The sequence below is a fragment of the Neoarius graeffei genome, chromosome 8 (genome assembly GCF_027579695.1).
Source record: "Neoarius graeffei isolate fNeoGra1 chromosome 8, fNeoGra1.pri, whole genome shotgun sequence".
Classification (NCBI taxonomy): Eukaryota; Metazoa; Chordata; class Actinopteri; order Siluriformes; family Ariidae; genus Neoarius; species Neoarius graeffei.
The window spans coordinates 70,625,277-70,643,957 of NC_083576.1; the positions used below are offsets into that span (position 1 = coordinate 70,625,277).

Sequence of the window (18,681 nt, forward strand, 5' to 3'; positions counted from 1 at the left end):
CAGTCTCGCAGAACAATGCTGACAGCTACAGTCTCGCAGAACAATGCTGACAGCTACAGTCTCGCAGAACAATGCTGACAGCTACAGTCTCGCAGAACAATGCTGACAGCTACAGTCTCGCAGAACAATGCTGACAGCTACAGTCTCGCAGAACAATGCTGACAGCTACAGTCTCGCAGAACAATGCTGACAGCTACAGTCTCGCAGAACAATGCTGACAGCTACAGTCTCGCAGAACAATGCTGACAGCTACAGTCTCGCAGAACAATGCTGACAGCTACAGTCTCGCAGAACAATGCTGACAGCTACAGTCTCCCAGAACAATGCTGACAGGTACAGTCTCACAGAACAATGCTGACAGGTACAGTCTCATAGGACAATGCTGACAGCTACAGTCTCATAGGACAATGCTGACAGGTACAGTCTCGCAGAACAATGCTGACAGGTACAGTCTCGCAGAACAATGCTGACAGGTACAGTCTCATAGGACAATGCTGACAGGTACAGTCTCGCAGAACAATGCTGATACATTCTCCCAGAACAATGCTGACAGGTACAGTCTCGCAGAACAATGCTGACAGCTACAGTCTCGCAGAACAATGCTGACAGCTACAGTCTCGCAGAACAATGCTGACAGCTACAGTCTCGCAGAACAATGCTGACAGCTACAGTCTCGCAGAACAATGCTGACAGCTACAGTCTCGCAGAACAGTGCTGACAGCTACAGTCTCGCAGAACAGTGCTGACAGCTACAGTCTCGCAGAACAATGCTGACAGCTACAGTCTCGCAGAACAATGCTGACAGCTACAGTCTCGCAGAACAATGCTGACAGCTACAGTCTCGCAGAACAATGCTGACAGCTACAGTCTCGCAGAACAATGCTGACAGGTACAGTCTCCCAGAACAGTGCTGACAGGTACAGTCTCCCAGAACAGTGCTGACAGCTACAGTCTCCCAGAACAGTGCTGACAGGTCCAGTCTCGCAGAACAATGCTGACAGGTCCAGTCTCGCAGAACAATGCTAGCAGGTCCAGTCTCGCAGAACAGTGCTGACAGCTACAGTCTCGCAGAACAATGCTGACAGCTACAGTCTCGCAGAACAATGCTGACAGCTACAGTCTCGCAGAACAATGCTGACAGGTCCAGTCTCGCAGAACAATGCTGACAGGTCCAGTCTCGCAGAACAATGCTGACAGGTCCAGTCTCGCAGAACAGTGCTGACAGCTACAGTCTCGCAGAACAATGCTGACAGGTCCAGTCTCGCAGAACAGTGCTGACAGCTACAGTCTCGCAGAACAATGCTGACAGCTACAGTCTCGCAGAACAATGCTGACAGCTACAGTCTCGCAGAACAATGCTGACAGCTACAGTCTCGCAGAACAATGCTGACAGGTCCAGTCTCGCAGAACAATGCTGACAGGTCCAGTCTCGCAGAACAATGCTGACAGCTACAGTCTCGCAGAACAATGCTGACAGCTACAGTCTCGCAGAACAATGCTGACAGCTACAGTCTCGCAGAACAATGCTGACAGCTACAGTCTCGCAGAACAATGCTGACAGCTACAGTCTCGCAGAACAATGCTGACAGGTCCAGTCTCGCAGAACAGTGCTGACAGCTACAGTCTCGCAGAACAGTGCTGACAGCTACAGTCTCGCAGAACAGTGCTGACAGCTACAGTCTCGCAGAACAATGCTGACAGGTCCAGTCTCGCAGAACAATGCTGACAGGTCCAGTCTCGCAGAACAATGCTGACAGGTCCAGTCTCGCAGAACAATGCTGACAGGTCCAGTCTCGCAGAACAATGCTGACAGCTACAGTCTCGCAGAACAATGCTGACAGCTACAGTCTGGCAGAACAATGCTGACAGCTACAGTCTGGCAGAACAATGCTGACAGGTCCAGTCTCGCAGAACAATGCTGACAGGTCCAGTCTCGCAGAACAATGCTGACAGGTCCAGTCTCGCAGAACAATGCTGACAGCTACAGTCTCGCAGAACAATGCTGACAGCTACAGTCTCGCAGAACAATGCTGACAGCTACAGTCTCGCAGAACAATGCTGACAGCTACAGTCTCGCAGAACAATGCTGACAGCTACAGTCTCGCAGAACAATGCTGACAGCTACAGTCTCGCAGAACAATGCTGACAGCTACAGTCTCGCAGAACAGTGCTGACAGCTACAGTCTCGCAGAACAGTGCTGACAGCTACAGTCTCGCAGAACAGTGCTGACAGCTACAGTCTCGCAGAACAGTGCTGACAGCTACAGTCTCGCAGAACAGTGCTGACAGCTACAGTCTCGCAGAACAGTGCTGACAGCTACAGTCTCGCAGAACAATGCTGACAGCTACAGTCTCGCAGAACAATGCTGACAGCTACAGTCTCGCAGAACAATGCTGACAGCTACAGTCTCGCAGAACAATGCTGACAGCTACAGTCTCGCAGAACAATGCTGACAGCTACAGTCTCGCAGAACAATGCTGACAGGTCCAGTCTCGCAGAACAATGCTGACAGGTCCAGTCTCGCAGAACAATGCTGACAGGTCCAGTCTCGCAGAACAATGCTGACAGCTACAGTCTCGCAGAACAATGCTGACAGCTACAGTCTCGCAGAACAATGCTGACAGCTACAGTCTGGCAGAACAATGCTGACAGCTACAGTCTGGCAGAACAATGCTGACAGCTACAGTCTGGCAGAACAATGCTGACAGGTCCAGTCTCGCAGAACAATGCTGACAGGTCCAGTCTCGCAGAACAATGCTGACAGGTCCAGTCTCGCAGAACAATGCTGACAGGTCCAGTCTCGCAGAACAATGCTGACAGCTACAGTCTCGCAGAACAATGCTGACAGCTACAGTCTCGCAGAACAATGCTGACAGCTACAGTCTCGCAGAACAGTGCTGACAGCTACAGTCTCGCAGAACAGTGCTGACAGCTACAGTCTCGCAGAACAGTGCTGACAGCTACAGTCTCGCAGAACAGTGCTGACAGCTACAGTCTCGCAGAACAGTGCTGACAGCTACAGTCTCGCAGAACAGTGCTGACAGGTCCAGTCTCGCAGAACAGTGCTGACAGGTCCAGTCTCGCAGAACAGTGCTGACAGGTCCAGTCTCGCAGAACAATGCTGACAGGTCCAGTCTCGCAGAACAATGCTGACAGGTCCAGTCTCGCAGAACAATGCTGACAGGTCCAGTCTCGCAGAACAATGCTGACAGGTCCAGTCTCGCAGAACAATGCTGACAGGTCCAGTCTCGCAGAACAATGCTGACAGCTACAGTCTCGCAGAACAATGCTGACAGCTACAGTCTCGCAGAACAATGCTGACAGCTACAGTCTCCCAGAACAATGCTGATACAGTCTCACAGAACAATGCTGATACATTCTCACAGAACAATGCTGATACAGTCTCACAGAACAATGCTAGCAGGTCCAGTCTCACTGAACAATGCTAATACAGTCTCACAGAACAATGCTGACAGCTACAGTCTCTTACAACAATGATAATAATACAGTCTCGTAGCACGATGCTAAAAGGTACGGTCTCGTAGCACGATGCTAAAAGGTACGGTCTCGTAGCACGATGCTAACAGGTACGGTCTCGTAGCACGATGCTAACAGGTACGGTCTCGTAGCACGATGCTAACAGGTACGGTCTCGTAGCACGATGCTAACAGGTACGGTCTCGTAGCACGATGCTAACAGGTACGGTCTCGTAGCACGATGCTAACAGGTACGGTCTCGTAGCACGATGCTAACAGGTACGGTCTCGTAGCACGATGCTAACAGGTGCATTATGATAAAACTCATCAGTTCTATCGGGTCTCAAAGCGCTTATCTGTCCTCAAAGAGCTCAAAACCTTGACTGGGTACAGTATTGCATTGAACCTGTACTAACAGGGTCAGTCTCGCAGATCTACAGAAAACTCTAATAACAGAAAGGATATCATAAAATTCAACATGATTCAGCAGTGCTGACAGATACAGTCTCACAGAAATAACTTGTTTCAAAAACTTTTTATAAAAGTCTCAATGGGAAATATACCTCAGGCTGACAAACCCAATACTAGCCTGTATCAACATACAGTTAATTTTCTGTAATTTTGTCATCAGTGGTGTCTCTGAAGTCAGGAGTAAAACACTCCGGTACATGCTATTGTAGGATCAGTGACAGGGTGATGTGATGCAACCTAATGCGAATTGAAGCTGAGAATTTTCCAGTAAGAACAGCACATTCATACATTTTATCAGTTTATGGCTTTTCATGCTGATATACATTCACTAGCCACTTTAATAGGAATACCTGTACCCCTGCTAATTCTTGTAGTTATCTAATGATTAGATTCTAATCAGCCAATCATGTAGCAGCAGCAAAACGCATAACATCATGCCGATACACATCAAGAGCTTCAAATAATATTCATATCAAACATCAGGGACGGGTTTCCCAAAAGCCTCTTAACGCTGAGAGCATTCACTGTGCTGCTCATTCTACCATTTAATGATTATCTTTGTGCTATGATGCTTTTGGGAAACTCGGGCCAGACTAGTGTCACCTCAGACTCCTGCTCTTAGCTGACAGGAGAAGAACCTGATGTGGTTTTCAGCTCTGGTAGTCCATCCACCTTAAAGTTTGGTGTATTATGTGTTCTGATATGCTTTTCTGTTCACCATGGTTGTAAAGAGTGGTTATTTGTTATTGTTAGCTTCTTGTCAGATCACACACATTTGGCTCTTCTCTTCTGACCTCTTTCATCAAAAAGGTGTTCCCGACCAACAGAAATACCATTAACCAACAAACATGCCACAGTCAAAGTCACTGAGATCACACTTCTTTCCCCAATCTTATGCTTGATTGTGAACATTAACTGAAATATGTTCTGCATCGGGGCGATTTCTCAGAGACAACAAGGGAAGCCGAACTTCCCCTAAAATTCTCTCCCCAAACTGCGGCGTCTACGACGTTGAATTCTCATTAAAACAATAACTTGCATAACATAATATATGCCCAAGATTGTATTTACGTTCATAACTATCCCTATGTCATCCTGTAACTTATTTGAGTGATGTCTGACGAACTTGCAGTTCACTACAAGAATCACCTTTCTTAATTCAATGGGCTCTATGGATTGGCAGCCGGGTATCCGTTGCAGTCTACGAGACGGCTTTGAACAGCCAATTTCGGCTAGTTGTTATTTGTTAAAATCGACAGATTTGTCACTTCCGGGGAAGCTGGGTATCTCTGGGGATAAACGGGACATGGGCGGGCCAAGAAACCGGCTGATAAAGGATTATTGGAGGTGGTGTTTGAAAGACATGAGGAGGGCGGTCGCTGTACTTCGACGAGGAACACGGTAAGCATGATCAGTCAGTCCCTAGCGGATGTCGAGAAAGTGTAGTCGTGTGCCAAAGTGCTGTTCGAATTTATTTTCTTATAAACGTTTCTTCTCATTGATGTCTCTGTACATTACTCTGTAAATAAATGTAAATATTACTCGTTGTGCTCCGTTAACTTTCATTCATTCTATCAGTTTGATCATTCGTGAATTCACTCATTTCATTTGTAGTTCAATCAACGTGGTTGTAGGCTAGCTTGAGCCTTATTGGGATCTGCAGTGCTAGTTGCTAACAGCTGGTATCTATCTGCTATAATGGCAAAGTACGGCCAGTCATTTTGCCCCGCCTCGCGCTCCGTCCGGTGCGGTAGTGATGTCCCGTTGCTCGCGCGTCACAGCAGAGACCCGCGCGACCTTCAGCCGGTACAGTCGCTGTTCTTTTACCACCGCCGTTATTCTCATCTTTACGATGTGTTCTTGATTTTTCCATTGTGTCCTATTTCGCCATATCAAATACCCAAAATGGTATCGTATTATTCATATTTAAGTGAATAATCAATTCAGTCATCATAACTTGGCATTTTTAACCCAAGCAATCAAAAAGAGGAAATTTTTTCAATATTTTCAAAAAATTTTACAAAAACATTTGAATTGTAATTTTAAAAAAAAATTCCACAGCAGAGGCCAGATAAAGCAAGACACTATCTTTATTCTTATTAAACATGATAAAAGAAACATTGAGTGTTAGGTAAATGCAAAAAAAAAAGGTAAAATTAGAAAAAAATTTATTTTTTCTCTCCCAAATGAGAGACCAGTTTCTGAGACAGACCCACATAACAACAAATTGACTCATGACAAATAACAAATAATTGAAAAATTGTATTACGTAGACCTAAAACTGAGCTTCCCCTATTTCAAAGCCCACCAGCCGCCACTGTTCTGCATGTTCTTGACCTGTATCTGTATGGTTTTATGCATTGCACTACTGCTACATGATTGGCTGATTGGATAATTGCATGAATGAGCAGATATACAGGTGTTGACCATGAGTGTAGGTTCACTGTTAAGGTTACAGTATGTAACATTTAAATAATATTGGCTAGCTTTTTTTCATGGTATATCAGATATATTCCATTCAGCTAGCTTGATATTGGACAAGTTGAAGATGAGTTCAATATCATGCTAGCTGAATGGAATATATCTGATATACCACAAAAAAAAGCCAGTCAGTATTATCATTTAACATACATATTTCTTTTGGGCGTTCAACACGTCTTTCTCTTTCAAAATTCTCTCAAAATCTTCCATATTTAATGAAACAAACCTGGTGGCCATGTTTGTTTACAAATTGTCAGTTGCTTGCTAGCGCGGAAGTTTTACGTCTCCGACATGTGACGTCATGTTGTCTTGACATCCATATGATATTGTAAACCATATTCAACGCTCATTCTCCATTGGGTAGAGTGATGTAATACACGTAGGATAAGCAATATGCTAACATTATTGCATGCTATCAAACCAAATGAATGAAACCCACTAGACGGGAACAGAATGCATGTTTTTATTCCATCGAAAAAGTGTCCTGTATGTATAATAATTAATTATATCTGATTATATTCTGTTATGTTAATAATCTTTGTACATATCTCTTTACTAGTGTAACAGACACAGGTTTGTCAGCACTGATTACCGCTCCAGTCACTAGCGAGGATGATCAGGCTCTTCTGGAGAGGCTGGCCAAGCGTGAGGAGCGCAGACAGAGGAGGATGAGGGAAGCCCTGGAGAGACAAAAAGAGTTTGATCCCACCATCACTGATGGAGAAGCCACTGTGAACACCACCACCAGCGAGGACAGGCCAAGCCGCAGGAGCCGTCTCAGGGAAGCAGAAGAGGAGACAACCCAAAACGAAGTTCCATCCTCAGAGACCAACTCCTGGACAGACAAGGAAGAAAAGAAAAAGGATGAGAATGTCGAGGAGTCAAAGGTGGAGGTTCAAGAGACAGTCCCAGTAAAGGAGGAACCTGTGCCAGAACCAGCTTCAGAGGAACAAGAAGACACTGTGGAGAAAAAAAAGGAAGGGGAGGAAGCAGAGAGGCCCCGAAGATCCTACCTCAGAGAAGAGGTTATTTCCTCAAAGATTTGAAAGTTTTTGTTGTTGTTGTTGTTGTTTTTTACAATCCTTTTAGATTTGCATGAAGTGGGGAATGTAAATAATGAATATGTTGTGAATCTTTCTACAGCGATCCACTGAAGAAAAAGACGAAGTGTCAGCAAGTGAGGTATGGTTGTGGTAACCTACGATTTTGTGTGTTTTTGATGGAAAATTGGAAGCATTATAAGCATGTGAACTTGTATAAATGATTTGCTGTATTTCGTAGGAAAAGGGTGAAGATCGATCTGTCAGCATAAACAGTGTGGCTGAGGAGAAAACAGATACAGGTTTAGATAGTACTGATTTAGAAAAGAAAGAGATTAAAGATGAAACTTTATCAAAGGAAGAGAGTCAGGTTGAAACTGCAAGAGAAGAAGAAAAAGTTGAGGCAGCTGTCAGTGAGGAACCTGTAATATCTAAGACGGAGGATGAAGAAAAGCCTGTGAAGGAGGAAAAACTGTTAGAGGCACCATCAGAAGCACCTGCTGCTCCAGAGTCTCAAGTTCAGGATAAACCTTCTCTTGAGAACAAGGAAGTGGAGGAACCTCCAAAAGAAACGCTTAAGCCTTCAGTGGAGAAGAAAGAAATCAAAGAACCTCAGAAAGACACATTTGAGCCTCCAGCAGAAAAGAAAGAGGTGAAGAAATTAAAAGAAGATACACTTGAACCACCACTGGAGAAGAAGGTGGTGGAGAAAGTGAGGCAAGAAGAAGAGAAACCACGAATACTAGAGAAAAAAACTGAAGAAAAGCCACATAGGGAGATCGAGGTGAAGATTGAACTTCCAAAGAAACAAGCTGAGGAGAAACCTCCTGTAAAAGTTAAGATAGAGGAGAAAACAGTGCCACCAAAGAAGACTGAAGACAAAGAACCTGTATTGAAGAAGGAGGTGGAAGAAAAGCCAAAATGGAAGAAGGAAGCAGAAGAAAAATCCAAAGCAAAAATTGATGACAAAGTTAAACCAAAGGAGGTATTCACCTTCCAGCTTGGGTTTAAGCTCTGCCGAGTACAGATACAGTCATGCCATCTATCTCACGGTTCACAGTTTTCCATTCATGGTGTGATCACAAGTTCATTATGAGCACAGCATCACAGATTCATTCACCTTCTTCAGCTTTTTGGTATTTACCAAGTTTTATTAAAGGAAAAATCCACCCTGAAACACCTTTAAAATGTTTATATTGAAATAATTGTGAATTATTTATGTCAGTTCTTATAGATGTCACATTTGTAGTCAAATTGTAATGCTGTTTAATAGGAGAAACCATTTTAACAATCTCCGAGGTAAGAAATAACAATGATTTTTAACTATTAGCGCTTAAAAAAAGTTTCTCATTCACCATTCAGCAACAGTGTTCAGTCTAATATTAATGCAAAATTATTAGACATAATTGGAACAGCAGCCCCAGAATGCAATGCAGGTATATGATGCTGAGTTACAACAGAGACTTGGCCAGATACCGAGCTACAAGATGATGAGCGCAATTATGTTAACAATGGTACTAGCATGAATATTGAAGCTTTGGAAGCTGATCCTTTCGATGAGGAGGGCTAAAGGACTAAAGTGCTGCTGCATCTGTTGCTTTAGATAGAGATGAAGTAAGGGTAGAGCCCTGCACTCCCGCGGGAGTCCCGCGGGACCCGACGCAAAGCAGTGCGGCGCGGGACAAATTTTGAAAGCTCATTGCGGGCACGGGCGGGAGGGGGAGTGCACAATGCGGGTGGGAGAGGTGATAAGCTGCAGTCCCGCTAACTAAAAACGTGTTTAAAATAAAATTTATAAATTAATTTATATCTATCATATATAATTTGTGCTGGATATTTTATTTGGCATTAATAAAAACATTTTAAGATGCTTAAATTTGCGGATGTGGTCTAATCTCGTGTATGTTTCCGATTCCTTTCCGCTCTTCCATGTTTGAGATCTCCGATCATGGCAGAAGAGCAGAGCTCCTCTAGTGAAGCTCACAGTGCTTCAGAAGTAAGTGCTGCTTTAAAAAGAGCTACATTTACCATTAAAAAGTCAAGAGTATTAGTCCTAAGTATTAAAAAGTATTAAAAAAAGTTTTTAAAAAAGTATTAAAAAGTATTAACTAGTATTAAAAAGGACTGTGTATCGCACAGATTGTTCAATTTAAAGCTAGAAATAGACAGTGTATAATCTGAGGAGCTGGTTGTGGTTGCGCAGCACTTCATATGAGAGGAGAATGAAATCGCGGTTGGAATCATAACGCTACAGACTCGGAAATGGGAGTGCGAGTGCGCAAAGCGAGAGCTGTCAATTAAAGCGAGAGCTGTCGATCATGAGCGCATGCAGCGCTCAACTTGGAATGTGTCAGCAGAATGTCAGACTCTAAACAATAAACTTACAATAAATGAAGGATCGGTCAGTGGAGAGCGCAGCTAAGCTCAGCATGTTTAATTCCCCAAGCCAATGACAGGAACTTTCGTGAGAAATAACGCAAACGTCTGCATCATGCGGGATTTGCGGGTGGGAGCGGGACTGAAAATCATAATTCTTTGTGGGAGCGGGACTGCACAATGCGGGAGCGGGCGGGAGCGGGACTGAAAATTCTGTCCCACGCAGACCTCTACGTAAGGGTTAAATCCTATTGGTGCCACTATCAGTGGGAATGTCATTCTCAGTAACGTAAGAAACTGTTAACCAAAGTCAAAATAGATTAATGTTGATGAAATAAATTGAAACGGAAAAAGTCTACTCAGAATTTCATCGTAAAATAAATCTTTTGTACAATTGAAGATGACATGTTAAAGGCGCTGATTGCAAAGTCATCTGAATTTTTTTTTTTTTTGTGTGTGTGCGCATGGCATTTTCCTATGTCTCGCAAGAACAATATCACGTGGACGAGATGTGATCATTTCAACGTGCTGAGGGTCGCTTTTCTCCATTTTGGGACTGTTTTCCTCCCTCTTGGGGTAACCAGTATGGCCCTACAGAAACAGCCGAATGTGAGGAGCTTGAACTAATTAGCATAACTATGGAATGGAGTCACACCAAGATGGTGACATGCGGAAAACGTCATCAAGACTCTGCATCGACCTCAGAGTTTTTTGAGTCGTAGGGATGTAATTTGTGGTTGACGCTCACGAATAGATCCATGAAACAAAAGACGTATATATCTTTTCTCTGTTACTGCTTTTGTGTTATCGTTTCTTTCTCCGCAAGATCAAAACACAAGGTGTACAATATAACTCCATACTCGCTACCATGGAGTCGAGCCCATGCATTCTAATGCTAAGATAGCTGAGTGCTAGCTAGAATTATTTAGTTATCTGTCCAGAAAAATGACATGTCATCTAACCTTGCTCTGTCTTGCAGTTGCACTCACTAGGCAGGCTTTCCTTTTCTTTTCCACTGGCTTTTAGTTGGCGGGAGAGCAGAGTCCGCCATATTTGCTCATTCTGACTTGTTTTGGTTAAAAGTAGGTCAAACACGCTCCATGGTGGTCATGTGATATTGTTACTCACTTGCTTCGGCAGTCTCCGGAAACATAAAATGCGGGACACATTTTCATCTCATCTCATTATCTCTAGCCGCTTTATCCTTCTACAGGGTCACAGGCAAGCTGGAGCCTATCCCAGCTGACTACGGGCGAAAGGCGGGGTACACCCTGGACAAGTCGCCAGGTCATCACAGGACTGACACATAGACACAGACAACCATTCACACTCACATTCACACCTACGGTCAATTTAGAGTCACCAGTTAACCTAACCTGCATGTCTTTGGACTGTGGGGGAAACCGGAGCACCCGGAGGAAACCCACGCGGACACGGGGAGAACATGCAAACTCCACACAGAAAGGCCCTCGCCGGCCACGGGGCTCGAACCCAGGACCTTCTTGCTGTGAGGCGACAGCGCTAACCACTACACCACCGTGCCGCCCGGGACACATTTTATCTCGGCAAAACATTTACATATAGGATACACAGTGCATACAGCAGCGAAACATCTTGAAACTCCAACAGCAATAGAAATACAACATTTTGCCCAGAATTCAACTTTGCAGTCAGAACGTTTAATTATAAATCTTGATATGCGAATCGTTCAGGGTGAATTTTTCCTTTATGAATGGCTTAAAGTGCTACTATGGTGTTTGCTTGCTGTGTGTGACTAATGTACAGCAGGATTTTGGGTCATAAAAAGGTGCACACGCGCGTGCGCGCGCACACTCACTCTCTGTGCTGTCTGCAATGAAAATAAGCACCAGAGATATTGCAGTCATGGTGCTTATTTATCTAAAGCATGCTTTTATCACCTTTGCTAATCCTACTGAGGAATGGCAATAATTAAGCAGGTCTCTTTTAATGAAGTAATGATCAGTTAAATAATCTAAAGTTTAGTCTTAGAATATTAGACCACAGCATTGTATTGCCAAGTCCTGACTGGACGCAGTATATTCGCTTGTATTGCATGTTTTTAATGAAGAAAAAAAACTGTTTCACATCCAAATCTGTGCTCTTTATTTTATTTTATTTTATTTTTTTTAAACTTGCAGGTTGTGGAGGAAAAGCCTAAACCATTCTTTTTACGTGACAAAGTAAGTGTCTGGTTTGGATCATAGAATACCATTTTCAAATAATTATCATGATGTGAAGTTATTTATTATTATTATTATTATTATTATTATTATTATTTGAAGGTTCTTAAACATGAACAGTAGTTGTTTTTTCCTCTGTGTGTTTTACTGTAACATATAATTTAAGCAGAACGAATTAGCGAAGCAGCAGAATGAAGAGGATACCTCTAAATTCAAGAAACCAGAGAAGCCGTTCGGGTATGAGTAATTGATTAGTGGTGTTCTGTTCTGAATTTAAAAAAAATTGAGATTGTCATAGTTTAGTTGTTGCAGAATATAAGAAGCTATGAAAACAACATTGAGCACCTGATTTGACTGGTAACCTGATGTGCTATTCAAAATATTGCTTGAATTGTTTTGTGTGTGTGTGTGTGTGTGTGTGTGTGTGTGTGTGTGTGTGTGTGTGTGTGTGTGCGCACACGTAAATGCACGTGTAGTCGTGTGGGGCTTCGCTCTCCTGAGGTAGAGAAGCTGGACCCTGTGGCGAAGCAGGAGGCTGAGAAGAAGTTGGTGGAATTGAAGCGTCGGAGGAACGAGACGGAGAGTGAAGAGATTGAGAAGATGAAGCAGAAACAGCAGACGGCTGAGGCTGAGCTTGAGGAACTGAAGAAGAAAAGAGAGGAGAGGAGGAAGATCCTGGAGGAAGAGGAGAAGCAGAAAAAACAGGAGCAGGCAGAAAAGAAGGCCAAGGAGGAGGTATACGCTGTAGTCATACCGTTTAAAAAAAACTGTAAAGAGGAATGTCAGTGTGCCATGCCTAGCATTGTGATCAAGACCTTGTTAAGCTTTGATGTGGCTGAAATACATCAGTGTAACACACTGATAGTGAACTAATTTCATAGTTAAATGAAATCTAAGACTAAACATCAATGCTTAGAATTTACAGTTTTCTCTTTTTTTTTTTTTTGTTGCAGCAAGAAAGGCAGAAGCTGAAGGAAGAGATCGAGCGCAGGAGAGCCGAGGCAGCTGAGAAGAAAAAGCAGAAAGAGGAATCTGCTGAAGAAGGCAAGGTGCCATTCAAATGTCTGTCTCCAAAAGGAGCCTCAGCAAAGGTGGGATGATATTTTCTCAAAGTAGTAATAGTTATTTATACAAGAATTAAAACGCTAGGGTGTGTGCTTTGGTTTGATAGCATGCAATATTGTTAGCATATCGCTTATCCTCCATGTATTACGCCACTCAACCCAATGGAGAATGAGCGTGCAATATTGTTCCAATATTGCATGTTGTCAAGACAACATGACATCACACGTCAGAGATGTAAAACTTCCACACTAGTGAGCGACTGTGACAATTTGTAAACAAACATGGCCGCCAGGTTTGCTTCATTAAAAAAGGAAGATTTTGGCTGCCAGATAGCTCTGTTGTGTGTAGTTGTTGATGTTGATTTTAAAAGTAACTAAGTAAATTACACAAGGAAATGAATACTTAAGTCTGAGTGAAAAATACTGTGGAAAGTGTGCGTGGAAGAAGAGTCTGGAGACAGAAATCTTAGTTTCTTGGTTGTTAGCCTGTGCTAGTAGCTCTCGGTAGCACTGGCTTGACTGCGCTAGTGTTGGCCTTCACTAACACTATTGCTCAATGCTACACCGGCTGGAAGGTAACTGGACTGCCGCGCTAACAGCACCGAGTCGTGGGTAAGCTAGCGCTGGCCTTCGAGTATGCTGATATGAAGAGTATGTATGTATTATAATAATAATAATAATATTGGCTGGCTTTTTTTTCATGATCTATCAGATATGTGACGAGTCATGGAATCCACGGACACATGTCGGCCGAAACGAATCCGAGAAAATCGCAAAAGAAGCATTAATTAATTAATTAATTAATTAATTAATTAATTAATTAATGCTTCTTTTGCGATTTTCTTGGATTTGTTTCAGCCGACATGTGTCCGTGGATTCCATGACTCGTCACATATATTCCATTCAGCTAGCATGATATTGAACTCGTCTTCAACTTGTTCAGTATCATGCTAGCTGAATGGGATACATCTAATATACCACTCAAAGCCAGCCAATATTATTTAAGTATTTTATTCCTCTTGTACTACAGCAGATTGTCAACAATAACAACTTGAACATATCATAACCGTTTATAGTTCTTTTAAGTTAGCTCTTGTTATTACTGATACGTTATAGCAGCTGTAAACAGTCATGCCATCACCAGGCTTTCTTTTGTTCTCTCTCTTGAAAATAAAAAAACAAAAATATTGTCATGTTTCTGTGAAATTGAAAATCATAAAGTTATGAAGACTCTCCCATAGTGGCAAACTGACTGTTACTATTACCCTGAAGACTCCTTCCATAAAACACCTTCTGACAGAAAACTTCAGCATATCAAAGATCGTACGTTTTTCTTTGTTAAATAACACATTTATTATTAGACAGATTATATGAAACGTTGGCCTTATGAGTCTCTGTGTATTAGCTGGATAATGGAAATGATATCTTAAAACAAATGTATGAATTTAAACCTGTGATTTGCGTTACAGCTAGCAGTATTGTCTAGCTAGCAGAGGTGCTGTAATAAAAAATTAATCAATACAATCTGAACAGCCAGAATCAAGAATTCACCAGTGCTTTTCAATGTAATACGCCTTTCTGAGTATTTATTTACTGTTTATTAGGTATAAAACTTGGTGACGTGCAGATTCAGGACATTAGTTTGGATGTTGACAAAGAACACCATTGACACTAAAATAAATAAATGAACAAGGTCCAGTTTAATACCAAGATAAAAACTTTAGTAGCTATGCAAAATGAAAAATTCACCCTTGTATTTCTCACGGGTTTGTACAGATTGGTGAGAAAGCTGAATTTCTGAGCAAGTCAGCCCAGAAAACGTAAGTTACATTATTTTAACATTATAATTTGTTTTAATAGATGAATAGCAAAGGTGGACAGTAACGAAGTACATTTACTTGAGTACTGTACTTAAGTACACTTTTTGAGTATCTGTACTTTACTTGAGTATTTTTTTTTTGGAAACTTATGACTTTAACTTCACTACATTTGAAAGACAAATATTGTACTTTTTACTCCTCTACATTTCTGTCAAGGTCCTCGTTACTATGAAGCAGCTTTGAAAGTGGATGCTTCTTTTCTTTTCTAAAGCGTGATGGTTTTTTCGCAGGTGACACTGAGACAGCCTGTCAGTAATCACTAGGGTCACGTCACGTCCATATTGTCAAGTTCAGTGATTTCTCAGCAGCGTTATTTAACACAATCAGTTGATGGCAGAATGGAAGGAGGCGGTTCTTCTGGGGAATGCACACGCACCCAGGGCCATACCTAGAACCCATGTTTCAGTTTTCTGAAGGGATTAAGGATTCATTTTGTTTTAAATTTTCGCTGAAAACGAACCACGTCACAGCCTATAAAAACTTGCCGTCCAACCTGCGGAAGCATATTGAGGTCTATAAACGTTTTATTCCAAGAGAAAGCTTGCAACGAAGTTGTCTGTGCTTTTAGAGCTAGCGATGACGTTGCAATAGCTATGCAGTCTGATTAGTCAAATGACTTTCTGTGGATTTGCTCGCCAAGTTGCCATCGCCTTGTCCACGGCTAACGTTTACACATAGTTAGTTAACTTGGACACTGTTAGCATGTAAAAATGGAGTTATGTTAACATGAATAACATTAACTTATCTGAAGTCCTTTCAGAAATATACTTCAGCATAATCTTGCCAAATAAACAGAATGCAGAAATCTTTCTTTTCTAGTAGCGTTAGCTACCCAATATGATTGGTGCATGTCAGGTGGAGTTTCACTGACTAGCTAGCTTAAAGTGCATATCCTGGATCAAATTTGTTTGTTTTTTTAATATGAAAGTATGTCCCTTTACACACTCATCCAGAAGGGTAATTTTGCACAAGGCCATCTGTCTACAGCAGAAAAAAAAATAACAAAACGAGTCTGGAAAAATCCCAAGGGAGTCTGGAGCCAGATTTGTGACGTCATGTGTGGATCTGCCGGCAGGCTGCGAGAGGTCTGCGCGGGACAGAATTTTCAGTCCCGCTCCCACATTGTGCAGTCCCGCTCCCGCAAAGAATTATGATTTTCAGTCCCGCTCCCGCCCGCACCTGCCATATTTTGTCCCGCTCCCGCCCGCAAATCCCGCATGATGCAGACGTTCGCGTTATTTCTCACGAAAGTTCTTGTCATTGGCTTGGGGAATTAAACATGCTGAGCTTAGCTGAGCTCTCCACTGACCGATCCTTCACCTAGCGCACGGAGCAAGGGTGTGCGTTGCCACGCGGCATGCGCAGCTGAGGCTTTACAGAGATACCCATTGTGAGCTTCACTAGAGGAGCTCTGCTCTTCTGCCATGATCGGAGATCTCAAACACGGAAAAGCGGAAAGGAATCGGAAACGTACGCGAGATTAGACCACTGTGGCAGCGGGGGCGTGGCCAAGCAGCAGTCTGTGAATAGAGGGCGGGGTCGGGGAAGGTAAGTGGCTAGGTCATTACACCTGATGTCAATTTGTGTGTGTGTGTGTGTGTGTGTGTTTGTTTGTTGCAGGGATGGAGTATAAAGGGAGGGGGAGAGGAGAGAAGAGGGATTCTCTCCCCGACCACAACACGTGTGTGTGTGTGTGAGTGAGTGAGTGAACGAGTGAAAGAAAGAAAGCTGAAAAGCTCAATAAAGTGAGTGGGTGTGAACACGAACTCTCGCCTGCCGTGCTTCTGTGCTCCACCCACATTGGGAATTACTACAGTGGTGCTGAAACCAGGGACGCACACCACTCACTTTATTGAGCTTTTCAGCTTTCTTTCATTCACTCACTCACACACACACACACACACACACACGTGTTGTGGTCGGGGAGCGAATCCCTCTTCTCTCCTCTCCCCCTCCCTTTATACTCCATCCCTGCAACAAACACACACACACACACACACACACACGTGTTGTGGTCGGGGAGCGAATCCCTCTTCTCTCCTCTCCCCCTCCCTTTATACTCCATCCCTGCAACAAACACACACACACGCACACACACACACAAATTGACATCAGGTGTAATGACCTAGCCACTTACCTTCCCCGACCCCGCCCTCCATTCACAGACTGCTGCTTGGCCACGCCCCCGCTGCCACAACCACATCCGCAAATTTAGGCATCTTAAAATGTTTTTATTAATGCCAAATAAAATATCCAGCACAAATTATATATGATAGACATAAATTAATAATTTATAAATTTTATTTTAAACACGTTTTTAGTTAGTGGGACTGCAGCTTATCACCTCTCCCGCCCACGCCCGCATTGTGCACTCCCCCTCCCGCCCGCACCCGCAACGAGCTTTCAAAATTTGTCCCGCGCCACACTGCTTTGCATCAGGTCCCGTGGGACTCCCGCGGGAGTGCAGGGCTCTAGCTTGCACGGTTTCAGTGCACAGTCTGTGTAGACCAAGTTTAGCAGCTAGCAATTTTGCATTGAAATATGGAATTGTCACCTGAGCGCAATGTTACTTCACCTTTGGATGAAGAATGTAATGTTGCTACACCCTTCTACAATACATCTGTTAACCATTTTAATAATTACGTGATAACGTTGAAGAAATTTTCAGAAAACCACCAGGTCGTTTTCTCATAAACAAACCAACGCTGACGTAGGATTCAGAGGGAGGCGTCCCGCACGTGACATCACGAAAATCAATGTTTGCCGGGAAATCCAAATGCCAAGTTTTTTCAGAGGCGGACCAATTCGCCTCAAATAGCTTGATTTCAACTGAATTTTTCTGGTATTGCGCAAGGTAAAAATATTGCGCAAAATGTCACAGATATTTGACCAAAGTTTAATATAAAATAGGAGAATTACATTGATCTCGCTCCTGAATTTACCCGTAATATGCACTTTAAGGTTAAACCACCATGATGGCACAGCATGCGTTCATTTTGTGAATTCACATTTCTGTCTTTGGTAACGGCATTAGGTTTTGTAAGCGTTGTGGCAATAATACAACAATGTGTTGACAGAAAATGTACTTTTAATACTTAAGTATTTTTAAAAGCAAGTACTTCAGTACTTTAACTTAAGTAAAAATTTGACTGGACAACTTTCACTTGTATCAGAATAACATTTGCCCAGCGGTATTTGTACTTTGACTTAAGTAATGAAGTTGGTTACTTTGTCCACCTCTGATGAATAGACCCTAGTGACAATGATATCTAACATCTGATATTTTGTTTTTTAAACATTTAGGACGGTAAAGGCACCACATACTCCAATGGTATGTAAGATAGGTAACAGGCTGGAGCAGTTCACCTCAGCTGTTCAGGTACCAGTGAAAACTCAGTCAATGTTTATATGACTGACTCTTTGTAGACTCTTTTTGAATATAATTCTTGTATATAATTTGTTAATTGTCCAGACTAAGGATGTGAAGTCACCCAAGTCTGTTAAAGACCTTCCTGTGGCAGAGGGAATGCGCAGCATCAAGAGCATGTGGGAGAAAGGTAATGTGCAGAACCCTGCTCCTCCAGGACCTGCCAGTCCTGCCACCGTCAGCAAGGTACATGACACAGTGTGCACAAGATACTGCACTTCTAAAGCCAGATGTCTGCTGATCTGTCAGTGTAAATAACAAGCA

The 18,681-nt window shown here is 42.9% G+C and overlaps 1 protein-coding gene across 3 annotated transcripts in view; it reads left to right on the forward strand.

Annotated features, from left to right (window-relative positions):
- Positions 1–18,681, forward strand: part of cald1b (caldesmon 1b) — an 88,948-nt gene that overhangs the window by 48,345 nt on the left and 21,922 nt on the right. The window contains exons 4-13 of one of the 3 annotated variants that reach the window (XM_060928152.1): positions 6,989–7,454; positions 7,573–7,611; positions 7,711–8,454; positions 12,005–12,046; positions 12,213–12,283; positions 12,523–12,781; positions 13,000–13,137; positions 14,887–14,930; positions 18,294–18,369; positions 18,463–18,603. In XM_060928152.1, the coding sequence (XP_060784135.1) occupies positions 6,989–7,454; positions 7,573–7,611; positions 7,711–8,454; positions 12,005–12,046; positions 12,213–12,283; positions 12,523–12,781; positions 13,000–13,137; positions 14,887–14,930; positions 18,294–18,369; positions 18,463–18,603 (2,020 nt within the window). The remainder of the gene's footprint in view (positions 1–6,988; positions 7,455–7,572; positions 7,612–7,710; positions 8,455–12,004; positions 12,047–12,212; positions 12,284–12,522; positions 12,782–12,999; positions 13,138–14,886; positions 14,931–18,293; positions 18,370–18,462; positions 18,604–18,681) is intronic. The other 2 variants (XM_060928153.1, XM_060928154.1) reach the window with 2 other exon arrangements.